Source organism: Eumetopias jubatus, unplaced genomic scaffold (genome assembly GCF_037043125.1).
Source record: "Eumetopias jubatus isolate StellerSeaLion01/CBP00866 unplaced genomic scaffold, mEumJub1_p1.0 scaffold_2, whole genome shotgun sequence".
NCBI lineage: Eukaryota > Metazoa > Chordata > Mammalia > Carnivora > Otariidae > Eumetopias > Eumetopias jubatus.
This window is the reverse complement of record NW_028274808.1, coordinates 114,531,552-114,546,989: the sequence shown is the minus strand read 5'-3', so window position 1 is coordinate 114,546,989 and position 15,438 is coordinate 114,531,552. Positions and strand designations below refer to the sequence as shown.

The following is a 15,438-nucleotide window of genomic DNA, read 5'->3' as shown; positions in this document are numbered from 1 at the left end:
GATCTCAGGGTTCTGGGATCGAGCCCCACATCGGGCTCCCTGCTCGTTGGGAAGCCTGCTACTCCCTCTGCTTTGCTCTCTGTCAAATAATAATAATAAGGATAATAATAATAATAAAAAGGATGCCTGTATTTTCCCTCCTCCATCAGAAACGTTTCACAAGAAGGAAAGGTTATATGTAAACAAAACAAAAAATATCACATAAATAAGAAGCCAAAAGTTTAATGTTTCTGAATAAAGTTCATTCAGGGCTTACACAGATCGTAAGAATAGATTACAACAGCTGAGAGATCAATAGCTTATTGGAAGGAAAGAAGAAAGCAGTTTATATTTTCAATGTAGAAAAAGAAAATCTAATTGCTACAGATGTCTTGTAAAATTCCCCAAAGTCTAGCCAAGTTTATTGAATGTGTATACTATTGGTTACAACTAATATAACAGCTTGAAAAAATCATAAGACAGAAGCATAAATATAATATAAAAAGACAAGATTTTAAAATTGTACTGTAGGAATATTAACTATAACAAGTGGAAAAGATACATTAAAACCAGCAGTTTTTACTGTTACACTAGTTCAAAATAAAACTCATAAGGCAGACCAAAACTGATGCTAGTTAAGGAAAGTGTTCTGTTTTTAGGAAGTGTATCCAGACAGACACCACCACAAAGAAATGCCAACGGTAATTATGTGGTCCCCTCTTGTTACTCAGTGAAGTGTCAAAGGTGGAGTGACTAGGTCAACAGCTTAAGCTTTCTCCAAGGACTTGTAGTATTCCATCAGCACAGTCCAGGCTTTGGGAGCCATGAAACCTTCTGGAGGTTTCTGGCCTTCTCGTGCAAGTTTGCGCATTCGTGTTCCTGAAATAAATTCATAGTCTTCATGGCTGAAAGAGAGGAAAAAAAAGAAAATGATTTCCCATTTTTAGAATCTTAGTGATAGTGAAACTTTAAAAAGCTTTTGTTCTTCTGTTCATGGTAGATAAGCTTAATGGAAAAAAAATCTGAATAAAACATAGTACTTGTAAAATGAATGATCGATCTGATTTCACATTTGCCACTGAACAAAAAACATGTTCTCAAAAATTACCCATTTTTTGAACTAGGAGACAAATTTTAATTGAAATTTTTACTGAGATCACTGTATATTCACATGCAATACTCACAGTGAGAGCTCATGTACCCTTTACCCAGTTTCCCCAACAGTAGCATAGCTTGCAAAACGATAGCATAATATCACAATCAGGTTATCAGTATGGACACAACCTACCAATCTGATCCAGACTTCTCTAGTTCTACCTGTGCTCTGTGTATTTAGTTCTATACAATTTGATCACATATGTAGGTTCATGTATCCCCCATAGTCAAGATGTATTAACAATTCCAAAACCATGACCATCCCTTGGCTTGCCCTTTTACAGCCATACCCACCTCTCCCCGCTTACATCCTCCTCCCCAGCCCATGCCAACTACTAACTTAGAACTAGAAATTCACAAAAACAAAAAGGTATTAAATCCAATTTAGCTACCACAGATGGAAAACTTTTTAGGAAATTTCAATCTGAAAGGTTAAATGCATAATAGGACATTAAGAGAAAAACTGTTATTGTTTTACAGCAAAAGCAAGTTAAGTAGCAATAAAGGATACTATCCCACTGTTAAGATACCATAAAAGTGGTGTTAGTTTTTCTCATCTTTTTATATCCAAAAACACACAAAGGGGGCATCCGGGTGGCTCAGATCATTAAGTCATGATCTGCCTTCAGCTCAGGTCATGATCCCAGGGTTCTGGGATCAAGCCCTGCATCCCAGCTTCTCCCTCTCCCAATCCCCCTACTTGTGTTCCTGCTCTCGCTGTGTCAAATAAATTAAAAAAAAAAAAAAAAAAATACACAAAGGCCCTTAAACCAGTAAGCACTGAGCACCTATGGCCGTGGCACACACTGTCTACCAGGAATTTCACCCTCTTCCTACAAACAAGGAGAACCAACCTACACAGCAGACCAGGACCCATCAAGAGCTCTGGATCACTTAGGTTACCAGACCACAGGCTGTGTTTACTCCTAGTTAGGAGCTCTCTGTTCCTTCCCCACTTCATGATTTGTGGCGTTAACCTGGGGACCATAAATCATAAACTGCCACATGCTTCTAGATGGATGCCAAGTATGTTTTTTTAACTAATAATCATACTGCCAGGAATCTACACTAAGGAAATAACCAGATGCACACAAATGGTATGCATAAAGGGAGCTATCTGAAAGTTGGTTCAGGATAGTAAAATATGGTAAATGACCTGAAGGGTGAAGGTTCTAAATAAATTATGGTACAGCACTGAGTAAAATAATCAGGACACAAAATTTTATGGGCAATACAAATGCAATTTTGTTAAAATACAGTGTGTGGAGAGAAGGCTACAAAGAAATACACCCAAATAGTGGCTATTTCTATACAGTTATTATCACAAGTGCTTTTAATTTTGCTCATGTTTTCTGTAGTTTTCTCCAATGATTTTTATCAATTATCAATATCAAATTTTATAATGAGTTTTATTTTTAAAAGTTTATTTTTAAAAAATCTCTACCCAAAGTGATTTTAAATAATTTTTAAAAATTTAACCTTAAATTAACCTGAAACCTCAATCATTTGGAATACTGCCCCTGAGGAAAGCAGATACATAAGGTGCTGCTATAGCATTATGCTTCCTATTCTGGTCTCACAGTAGTTACAATGGCTATTAATCCATACTTACACAGCAGGCATTAATTAACAATAAAGAGCCTATCTGAATGGTGCTAAGGACACAGAAATATTTACTAACCAGGCTCGGGTACTTTATTTCATTTCAGGAACTCAATAAATATTTGGTGAAATATAAAAGAATGAAAAGGTATATGTATAGACAAATTCTACTGGTTCAATACAGAACCACACATAGTCTTAAATGAGTCACTACTCTTCATCTTCTGGCAAAAAAAAAAGGAGGGGGGGAAATACAGGATTTTTGATTGCTGTGGTGAATCTCAGCTACTTGTACATTCCCTTTTATCTAAATCCAGATTACTCACATTAGCGATCTCCACGTGACCTTCATAATGAGCTCTTCCATAATCATCTTCAGATCTGTCTTCTCTCTGACCTTGCTCACCTCCACTTTAAGCAGGGGAACCCACATACCACCTTCCTAACCTGGTTCATTTAATCTACCTAGGAGGGCTCCAGACCAAGAAAGACCAAGTATTGTGATTTCCTCATGATCCAAACTGTGTACCGGTCTCTGGTCGCTCTTTCTGTTTTTCTGATTTTGTCTGTGTGCTCAATGACCCCACTGCTCATAGGACTTCTAAACCTTGCAACTGGTGGTATTGCCACCAGGCTCTGTGTACCTCTTTCAACTGGCCTGGCCCTATGCCTGCTCACAACTGTTAGTTCCTAAGATCCACATGACTCTTGGTCCTGAATCAAGTTCTACCTCTTCGATTCGCCGTTGGCCCCACTCCCTAGTGAGATACCTGACTTTAGTGAATGCCCCAACCCTCTTTGAAACATATCTAAAAATTTTATTCTGGAATACTATACATGGAGGATAGCAATACAAAATAGTGTGACTCATTTCATCAATCACAGGAAAATCATCTCTTACCATTAAGCAGAAAAGCTGTACTTAAATTTAGGCATGCAACATCTTCCCCTAGTCACGCTGCCTGTTCTTCCTATTCGAATCCTCAACTACCAAAAGGATAGGAAGATATACATATGCATTCAGCTCAACATTTCAACAGCTCTCATCTGATTAAGTAAAACCTCTTTCAAATGTCTATATAAATTTTCAGTGATGTTCAATGAAAATGAAAGGTTAACAGATATTGCTTAAAAGATGGATCCGAATAGTTTCAATCTAGGGGCTATCTCTCACTTGTCTCATCTGTTCAATGTGCAAGACAAGTCAGATCTTTTATAACATGCGGGCCCATGCAGATGGCTGGTTCCCACAGTTCACACAGGAAATAAGCCAACATCTTTCTCTTACACAAATGACAACCTAAGGGGAGAAAAAGAAACTGACTGTATGTGAGATGGGCCTAGAAAAGAAGCAAGACTGCAAGAGGAGATTTCAAAACATTCAGTAAGGTTGGGGTTAGAAACAATCTGTAAATTTATCAGCACTAAAATGAAAACTGAGTTGGAGAAAACGGGTAAGCTCTCCAAAGACTCAGCAAAAGGAAAAGCATTTGTCAAAGGAGTAGGAGGAAAACCAAGATGATATGGAGGTCACAGAAGAAAAGTTCTAAAGTGTTAAGGCCACAGAGAGGATGAGAAAAATGACCATGAGGAAAAAAAAACCCTACTGGACTTACAAATCAGATTTTAAATCTTAACTGAAGAGTTTCAGTAGATGGTGAAGAAAAGAGATAGGAGTAGTAAATTGGCAGAGATACAGAGAAAAAAGAGGAGGTTTTTTTTTTTTTTAAAGGAAAAGGTGGCAGCGGGGGCGGGGGGGCTTTAAGCAAGTATACAGGTGGAAAAAAGACTGAGAAAAGGGAGGATGAAAACCAGGAGAGAAATGAAAGATGGAGAAGGAAGTCTGGCATGAAGGACATAGGAAGGGGGGCTTTGACAAGGAGGAGCATCAGGAATGAAGGAAAAAAGAAACAGTGATGATGTGGGGTTAGAAAAAGACGAGGCAGTTAATGCAGGATGGCCTCAACCTTCTCAATAAAGATGTGAAGACTGCCTTCAAGGGTAACAAGAAGCTGTGTGGGAATGGAATAATAATAGAATCCATCAACACTCCTGACTTTGACTCCAGGCCAGCCAGGTTACCCCTGAGGGCAGGGCTTAGCAAAGCCCAGATCAGACAGGAGAAGCAAAGAGGGCAGAGCGGTCCAGAGAGCTATCCAACTGTATCTAAACATCCTCACTCCAACCCGATGTCAAATCAGTTCGTTTAGCTCCGGAGGTTCACTTATCAGCACCCTAAATAAGCTTTGCTGAGGAAAATTATGACCCTAGAGCTTTATGGCCACGTAAATTTTAAAATTTGTTTCAACAAAGGAAACCTTGTGTCCCATGCTTCAAGTGCTCGTTCTGGAAGGCAATGAGAAAGAAGTGAGAGCTCAGCTTGCGGGATGACCCTGTCCTATTTGATGAAAGGAAAAAAGCCAGACCAATTACAGCCCTTTCTTCCCAGCCCCCCACCCCCAATGCCAAACTGTCTGGAATCCAGAAGTTTGCTTGCATTCCTTCTGAAATTGCATTTTAAAACCAAGGTCCCTGGGTACCTCTTTTCCAGATGCTCTTTCACACTCGATCTGCCCTGCATGCCACAAACATTTCTTCATCACATGAAATGGGAGTTTCTGCTCCCACAGGGTGGTGGTTCCATTCTACCCTGGCTACAAAAAACACATTTTCCTCCACCTCATACTTGTACTGTCACAGAAGGATTTTACTTTTTACCAGAAGTCAGGTGCAAGGACTTGGCACAAGAGTCACATTACCCATAATCAAATTGTATTTTTCACAGTTCATCTTTAATTAGACATCACCTTACAGAAATAATTAAATCAAGTAAAAACTCAAGACATCGGGGGAATAATCTAAAATTAGCTCTCCACTTTACCTGTGAGTAATCAGGAATCTGCCAGAAGCAGAAAAGGCTACTAAATAAATGACCCCGGCCGGGGCTGTGACTACAAAGCAATTCTAATAAGCCATCTAATTACACTAGTTAATCGATCTCCCATGGCACCTGAAAAAGGAAAACACAAGTATGTTGGATTTTTTTCCTTCTCAAAACCACTTGGTCATAGATTCTTACAATACACAGCTCTTCAAGAAAGAAAGGGGTTCGAATGGCAGGGAGGGGGGAAAAAGCACACCATTTAGCAAGCTATGTGGGACCCTGTGGGTTGGACCAGCCTCCTGTCCCATGTGGGATGTACTAAACCACATGTGGCCAGCATCTTGACTAACTCCAAAGTACAATGACTCTTGACCACTTGTTGAAGGTTTTAAATCTTCACAACCATCTGCTGTCTCTTAGTCCACAGATGTGGGCATCAGAGCCACCAGCATGAGTTGCTCAAATGGACAAGAGCTGGGGTCAGCAGATGGCCCATCAAGTGTATCTTTTGAAGGTTCATATTCAATTAGATCAGTTTTTAAAAAAAAAAATGCTAACTGGACAATAAGCAGAGAAGCAAAGGGGAATTTCTTCTCTGATAGAACTAAAAATAATGGTGGTAACTTATAAGTCAATCTAAGAACTATTTTGGGTCTAATTAACTTTTCATCCAACTTGAAAGCAGCTCATATATGATACTATGTAGATCAAAACACTAAGAATTCTTAGGCATGAGGTCAAAAGTCATTTCTTCAAAACCAGATAAACAGTTACTTACAGCTTTCTTTCCAGGAACTAAAAAGCACCGGCTAGCATAGTACACGACAAATTTAACAATTTTCAGTTTCAAACCAAAGACAAACTGAAATACACAAAAAATATAATTATCTAGAACCTACTTATACCAAAATCCTTAATTCATCATGTTTTCCTCCCAGCACCACCATCTTATAAGTAAAAGCTAGAGAACAGCTCCTATCAGACATTGAGTCAAATAACAAATTTCCAGCGTTGCCCTAAAAAGCGTACTGAAGTCAACTCAGTTTTCGTTACCAAAGACGGTCATGAAACCTATAATCTACCACAGAAGACAAATGGTCTTTACCTGAGTGCCAAAGGACAGGTTTCAATAAGGACCCAAAAATATCTTAATGGGCAAAATGGGGTTTCTGTGCTTTCAACTGGGAACAAGAGCATATCCATTTTCACCTGCTTCTGATTACTCAACGGTGGATTCCAGTTTTCAGAGAGCTAAACTCAGATGCTCTCAGATACCCATCATCCAAATGAAATTATCTGGTATGAAGTACATGGCTGAACTCTGGTTATACGAAAACTTTCTTTCAGCAGACTGCCCCGGTCTCTTCTGAGCTGCACATTGATGTCCCCGGGTCCTCCTTCCAGTATAGAGCCTACTTAGTTGCAGGAGGTTAGAGAGAGAGAAGTAATACATTTTCAAGGGGTTTCTCAAAATTAGTGACCCAAACAGCTTAAGCATCCATGAGTTAACCAGAAAATCAGGTAAACCCAGGACATTGCAAGATAATAAGGACAGTGCTTTGACCATATTAAATAATTTCCTTTATACTTGTCACCAGGATTTCTTTGTCTTGTGATTTGCTTTCTACTTTTGAGACACATGTGACTATCCTCATTTATTTAGAAACCAGGACTTCTATTACACTGAAAACATCTAGATCAGCTCCAAATATGAAAGTAAAAAGTCTGGAGAGGTTAAAAAAAAAAAAAAAGGAGCATATTTTGGACTTGTGACTAATGACGAAATAATTAAAAAGAAAATAAATACCCAAATATGCCAATATTATTACAAATCTTTGATTCTCAACAGAGGTAATTTTGCAACCTGACCTCTCCCTCGCCAGGGCAAGCATCCTAGAATGCACCAGACCCCCCCACCCAACCAACAAATTATCCGGCCCCATACGTCAATAATGCCAAGATTAAGAAAGCCTGCTAAACGGCATGTTAGGAAAGAAACTGATTTGATATTGCTATAATAAGGAAATCCCAGTCCTACCTCCAAAAAGGCAGAAAACATAAGAAAAATGAGAAGATCCCGAAGTCACAGGAAAAAGAAAAGCAGATAGGAAAAAAAAAATCAAGACACCAAACATAGTACTTGTGGCTCTTTCCTCCTGGAACTCCTTGCAGTAAGCAAAATCAGGGATGACACGGCACCACTCTACAGTCTAAGGGGAGATCACAGCCAGGCCTCAACAGTGCAGCGTCTGAAGGTCCAGATGTAGAAACACTATACTCCATGTGTGCTGGACAACGGGTCCAAGAGGTGGGACCAGGTACGACAAGAAGATGCTACCTAAGGACACGAGTGAGCTATGAGGAAGCCTCTAGGCCAATCTTGCTCTGCAGCATAGAGTGGCCTTCGGCACTTCCTCACTCAGCCCTGTGCTGTGCACACAACCACTGGGACTTGTGGCTCAGTCTGGTACCAGAATGAACAGTAAGGAGCCACTGCAATGTGTACAGAGAGCTTCTAATCGCGTGAAAAGATGCTCATGAAAAGTAAATACTTAAAAGCAGGATAAAAAAATTGTTATAAACTCAACTGTTAAATGAATACACAGAAAAAGAGTAAAATCAAAGCACAAAAAAAAAAAAACCCAGTGATGGCATGAGTGTTTTTAAATTGTTAATATTGTTTTTTCTCCTTTTAAATGCTTTTATAATTAAAAAAAAAAAAAACATGGGTTTGTTTGGTGTTTTTAATTGGTTGACCACTGCAGGAACTCATCCTATTCATTTGTTACCACCCAAAAATGCATCAAAATCAGGGCACCCCACTCACCAGAGTGGCAACTTTCTAGGAACAAAGGTTTGAAAAAGCGAGCACAAGTGACTGAAGCCTATTTTCTTTCCACCAGGCTGGGGTATTAAGAGCACCTTGTATTGCTCTACTGGGAAACCCATATTACTCTATCCTAAGCACTAAGGGAAATATTTTCCCAAGGTCTGTCCTGTTTGCTTTTCCTACTTTTTCTCTAGTACTTACAGTTATGTCCATTTATCTCCTAAGAGTAGTCAAAACTGGTCAGGGCTTTGGGGGTAGAGAGAAGGAGCAGATCTTCGGCCTTTTTTGGTTCAAGGCACTTTGGCGTCCCTGGTATTAAAAAAAATAAATCTTCATATAGTCTATTCCAGCACAGCAGAGTTCTAACTGGGACCTTACATTGTTGGTTACCCTTCAATGCGTGGCTCTCTCTCCTTGCCCCCACCTCTTCTCTCTTTCAGAGGTTACAACTGATTAAAAGCAGGACATGAGTACTATTGGGTTTTATAATGAAAATACCACAACATCTCCTTAGGATATTCTCTCTATTTATTCCTAATATTAACAATGAGAGAAAAAATTACTTTTATTTTACTTCTAGAAAACATAAGCTTCTCATTTCTCCAGAATGTTTTCCAAAGAGGGGTCTCTGAAAAAATGAAGACAAATAATGTTACTACCACTAGAGGTCATTTGTACCGCAAAAGGGATTTTGCAGATGCAATGAGTTACACTAATCAAATGACCTAAAATAGTAAAATTATCTGAGTGGGTCTAACCTAATTACTGAAGCCCTTTGAAAGCAAAGACTTTTCTCAGCTGATAGCAGAAGGGAAAGTCAGGGAGATTTGAAGTATGAGAAGGATTCACCATGAAGGAAGTTCTCTTGCTGGGATGGAGGTGTCCACAACAAAGGACCTAAAATGGCTTCTAGGAGCAGAGAGCAATCCTTAGCCAATAGCCAGTAAGAAGATGGGGACCTCAGCCCCAAAGCTGCAAGGAACTGAATTCTGCCAACAAGGGTCATCTTGGAAGTGGATTCTTTCCAGAACTTTCAGATAAGAGCCCAGCCCGGCCAGAGAATCCAATGTCATCCACCCAGACTTCTAAGCCACTAAATTTGTGGCCATGTGTTATGCAGCATTAGAAAGCTAACACAATTAGCAACTTGGAAACACTGAAGTATAGCTTTAAGAGTCATCACACAGAAACCACTAGAAAAGATGAGCTTTCCTGTAGAAAGTATATAAAAGAGAAGGCTGTATGAAAAAGCCTTGAGACACAGCTACAATTAGAGTATTTTTTTAAATGATACCGATAATATATGGATTAAGATCTACTCCAGCATTAAAACTATGAAAATACTCTATTGATAATGTGAAAATAACCAGACCGCAAACACTTTCATCCACCTGTCCCTTCATTTACCCACTTCCACAAGACACTCTCACTCATGTGTGCTCTTTTTGTTGAGTCGCTATTTCAATAACTGAACCATAATTTTGCATTTTTCTACCCACATACAAAGATTTACTGCATAAAGGAGAAAACATTACAAATAACTCAATTCTTGGCGTGCCTGGGTGGCTCAGTCGGTTAAGCATCTGTCTTCGGCTCAGGTCATGATCTTAGGGTCCTGGAATCGAGCCCCGCATCGGGCTCCCTGTTCTGCAGGAGGCCTGCTTCTCCCTCTCCCACTCCCCCTGCTTGTGTTCCCTCTCTCACTGTCTCTGTCAAAATAAATAAAATCTTAAAAAAATAAATAAAAATAAAAAAAACTGAATCCTTGAAGTTTGTTTGTAATATCTGAAAGAATGGGATTTAATCTTGTAGTCCTAAAAAACTGAATTTCCTTGAGTCACTATTATAGCAAATAAGAACCCACTTAAGTTCCTAAGTAAAAACAGATGATTTTTATCATAATTCCTATCAATATCTTGCTTGAAATCTTCATGAAGTTTGTTTTTTTCTCCCTAAGCCTTGTCTTACACTAGTATTTAATTAAATCAAAAGCTACAAAATCATTAATTACATAAAAGCTGGCATTGAATAACATCCATTAATCAAACATAAGACAACCTCATATGTGCATAATTAATAACTGTGTTTTCTCACTACATCAAAGACTATCGCCTTTCCACAAAATTTTACTCACTTCCCAACATATTCCCATCAACTTAATTATATTTGAAGACAAATATAAAAAAACAAGAAAACTAAGGCAGTTTTAAGCTTCCCAAGTTACAATTTATTAAGATTTGGTAACTCAAAAAAAATTCCAAGAAAATGAGCCACTCATGCAACTAATATAGAATTCATCATTGGAAAATCTTATGAGAACTGATGTAATTATTTAGCTTTTGAATGATTAAAAGAGAGATTTAAAGCAATACTACACAGATTTAACAAAACATGAAAGTTATCAAGGGCTTCCCAGCACATCAGTCAATGACACACTGATGGGTTCTGGGTCTTGCGGGTGACTGAATCACCTGATCATGCATGCAAAGAAACCAGTCTTGAGACATCAAAACAAGAAGTGTAAAAGAAAAGCTCAACTCTAGTTAGTTTTGTTTCCTTAACTCATCAGCATGGAAACTCACCTAAGTTTTAACTACTTGGCCACTAGCAAAATGATTCTATTTCTCTTTTCTCACTCTGTAACTAATCATTACTTTCAGAACAAGATTATGTTCATAACTTCTTGTACACAAACTGATCAGCTGCATGCTGGATGAGAAGTCAAAGGTTTCCCAGCCCAGCATTCCACCTCTAAAACTCTACGTGTTAACATTGTAGAAAGCAATGCTACCCTCCATCAAGGGTTCTCGGCTGGGGAGCCTTTCAAAAACACTGCCGGTGTGTAGGCCTCTCCCCAGAATAAGTAAATTAGAATCTCTGATGGTGACCCTATATAATTTTAACCACAAAAGAACAGGACTGTATTAGAAACTTTTTCTTTTCACTTTCCTTAATATTTAATTTATATTTTTAGTTTCAATCACCTTTTGTGATAATATAGACCAAGGTTTACTAAACTTGCTTTTATTTTTCTTAAAATTCTCTTGTTAAAGCTTCCGAGGCATCCCTTTGGAAGAAAAGGCCCATTTGCAACTCTCAGCACACCCCTCTTATAGCTGCCTTGTTTGTAAGACTGTGAAATTGCACCGTGTGTGTGCATGTAAGTGTATGTACACACTCATATATATACATACACATACAAACAACATACACAGAGACATATATTCTTAGAACAAAACAAAACACAACAGGCTACGATTTAGAACTATTTCTATGTGTTGGCAAATGCTGGTCTTTTATAAAAGTAAAAATGGTCTGGATTATTGCAAATTCTTCTCTTTGTGTGGTTCAGAAGTACACTGGAATGTGGGCCATATTTCAGATCTTCAGAAAAGAATAGTGCAGAAGAGCTCCTGTCTTAAAGTCCACACCTAGGCCACAGGTACAGTTAGGAGTTGCCTGCAGTTATATAAGCCTCTTCTGTTCATTGACTCCTAAGATTTTCCCGTATTTTAGCTATAGTTCATCACTCTGAAAAGCCTGCAATCACCTAAAATTGTGCATTTGTTTTTCTCCAGAATTATTTAGACCATTAAACGAGAAGCCAAAAAAAAATCCCTTAAAGTCTACTGTAAATAACAGTATTTCTTTACCCAGACAATCTATCATTTATCACAAAGAAATTCAATGACACTGAACTTTATGTTGCTTTTAGAAACAAGAAAATGTTTTGATCTATAAAAGTTTTTTCTTTCTTGTCCCCATCATTACAAAATGGGCCACACCAAATGAGGACACAGGGTCAAGATCAGCATTATTCCTGAATACAGAATTAACTGTAAAGTGTCATAGAAGAAAGGATGAGGGCTCTCAGATTAAAGGTCATTAGACCACGGTCAATTTTCAGTTAGTACCTGTCAGTAGAAGTAAATGTAAGAAAACATACATAAAAATACCTGTTCTACTTGCTGAACATGAATTGTAAGTTGTGCTAAAAAAAAAAAGTAGGTATACTATATAAGGAGATGTAATTTGTACTAAATAAGCATCAAATAACAAAACAAGTATCTGCTAAAATGTAAAAATAACTAGGTGCTACAGATCATGGAAAGAAGTACAGACTTTAAGCTAAGATGGAATCAACTCATCCACTGCCATCATTTTAGAGAAGAAACAAGGCTAGACAGGCACAGGACTCTCAAGTCACCAATCGAGGATAGGGCTAGAACCCCTAACTTCCTATTCTAGAGCCTTACACCGCCACTCTTCATTTAGATTGACATTGTCTATAGATAAAGATTAATACAGAAGGGCCATAGATACATGTTTGACACTACCAATAAGCTGTACTAAAAGTTTGTTAGTTTTTTGCCCCTCCTAAGATTTTTGAAGAAAGAAGTTGTGCTCTCAGTGGTCAAGAGCACAGGCTCCGGAAACACACTCCTTGGGTTCAACTGCTGGGCTGCCATTTACTACTCTGTGGCCTTATACAAGATATTTGAATTCTGTATGCTTCAGCTTACTACTAATCTATAAAACAGCGATAATAACAGTACCACAGGATATTGTGGGGAATAATTTGATACATATAAAGCAATTAAGACAGTGCCTGTCACATTGGGATTCCACAAATACGAAATTCTCTCTCACTATATAGATTTTTCTGGGCTTACCAGAGTAATCATCACTAAGTCTCTGGACTCCTTCTACGTGCTCTGTACACAATACATACATACATAGATACGGCAGACACAGAAATGTCCATACTGCCCCGAAGAGCTCCACAACAAAATTCCTGAAATCATTAACCATAAAACCAGATTCAATTTTTATTTCTACTTCTAACTGCTAGCATATTGAGAAGTTAGTTTCCTAGGTTTGGCCTTTCTCTGAAATGGGTACAACAAAGCCTGCCATCAGTCAAGTTACTGTAAAGCTGAGACAACATGCCCTGGGAGCAGCTTAGAGCACAAGGTGTATCACAGATCTGTGAATATAAAACTTACTGTTCAGAGTCATAGTAGTCCATACGCTTCTTTTTCTTGTTGTAAGCTGCAACTCGAAAGGGAACTATTTCCAAGGTGATTAGGCCAGGGGCCATTGTCAGCACTTTGGCACCATGAGTTGGCTCATAAAGATCCCTCCCTGTTTCTGGATGAGGCATGCCAGCAGGGTCTCGTCCAACAATGTAAAAATTGGCTCCTGCAACCATCCGTGCTCGGCAATGCCACTGGACCTAGAATAAAAGTTTTCATATTTGATAACTATGCTTTTATGCCAGTACTTAGAAGTAGTAAATGGATAATAAATGCATGTATACAGACAGCCCCAAACTTAAGGTCCCCAGCTTCATGATGGTGCAAAAGTAATACACACATTCAGTAGAAACCATACCTCTAACTTCAAATTCTGGTATTTTCCCGGCTAGCAATATGCAGTAGAATCCTCTCTCATGATGCTGGGCAGGGGCAGTGAGCCACAGCTCCCTATCAGCCACACAATCACGAGAGTAAACAACCCCACATTTACAACCATTCTGCACCCATACGGTCTGTTTTTCACGACCACTCTGCTTTTTCACACTCAATACAGCATTCAGTGAATTATATGATTTAACACTTCATTATAAAATAGGCTTTGTGTTAAGTCAATTTGCCCAACTGCGCTAACATGAGTGTTCTGAGCACATTTAAGGTAGGCTAGACTAAGCTATGATATTTAGTAGGTTAGGTGTATTAATTGCATTTTTGACTTAATGTATTTTCAACTTATGATGGGTTTATCAGGACATAACATCATTATACGTTGAGAAGGACTTGGACTACTTACAGAATGAGTATCAGGAGGAAATCTCAACAAGTTTAAATATGTCATCTTGGGAAGCCAGAAACAACACTGGCCAGCCCTCCCCACCAAAATCTAAAAGCATAAATGTGTATAGATGTTTATGTGTATGTATTTATGAATATTTTTGGCTCTTTAAGAGATATGTAAATGTACATGTGTCTATATGTATGAATGTACCTAACCACAACATGTCATTTATATAGTTCAAAATCTAGTCTATTAGAAGTCAGGCTAGCAGTTGATCCTTTCAGGGAAGCAACTGGAAGGTGCTTCTGGGATAATGGTAATGTTCTTTTTTGCCCCCCAGATTTACTGAGTATAATTTACAAATAAAACGGTATATATCTGAAGCATACAACATGATTTGATAGATATACATTGTTAAACATTCACCATAATTAAGTTAATTAACACATCTATCACCTCACAGTTACCTTTGTGTGTATCTGTGTGGTGAGAACAATTAGGGTCTACTCTCAGCAAATTTCAAGTATATAATATGGTATTATTAACTATAATCACCAGATGGAACATTCGACCCTCAGAACTTACTCACCATATAACTGAAAACTATACTTTGACTTGAAAATTACAAGACGAATCCTTCGACAAACTTTGACAAATAAGAGCTTGTACTTAATCCATTTTGATGTCACCTCTAGGAGTCCCTGGTAATGTTCTGTTTCTTGATCCAGGACCTGGGCGCTGGTAATTAGAGTATGTTCACTATAAAAATTCACTGAACTGTACATAAACTTGTAAGGTACACACTCTTCTCTATGCTAGATTTGAATACCAGAGGAAAAGGATTTCAATTATATGAATCCTTACATACACTGGCACCGAGAAAACCCTATAGCTAAGTGACTCCTACCCAAGATAACTGGTAAGAATAACACCGGGTGTTGGTTGTGACTCCGCAGCTATGCATCCGAAACTAGCTCTGAAGCTGAGGCAGTCACACTAGCACTTGTTGAAAAATAAAAAAAATTATTCATTTAACATCCAGAATTGTAGTACTTTGGAAGTTAAAGCAACCGTACAGAGATCATCATTCTCATTAACATGAAGAAAATGATCGCCCAAAGGTTAAGCGACTTGGCCAAGAAAGTGTAGAGGAAACCCAGGTCTAGAAATCTGG

At 38.4% G+C, this 15,438-nt stretch overlaps 1 protein-coding gene across 3 annotated transcripts in view; it reads right to left on the bottom strand.

The window, feature by feature from the left end:
* Window positions 1–202: 202 nt before the first annotated feature.
* Window positions 203–15,438, bottom strand: part of PAPSS1 (3'-phosphoadenosine 5'-phosphosulfate synthase 1) — a 104,318-nt gene continuing 89,082 nt past the window's right edge. For 2 of the 3 annotated variants that reach the window (XM_028121301.2, XM_028121302.2), the window contains 2 exons: window positions 13,457–13,686; window positions 203–884 (listed from right to left, as the gene is read on the bottom strand). In XM_028121301.2, the coding sequence (XP_027977102.1) occupies window positions 746–884; window positions 13,457–13,686 (369 nt within the window). In that variant the 3' untranslated portion in view covers window positions 203–745. The remainder of the gene's footprint in view (window positions 885–13,456; window positions 13,687–15,438) is intronic. The other variant, XM_028121303.2, reaches the window with a different exon arrangement.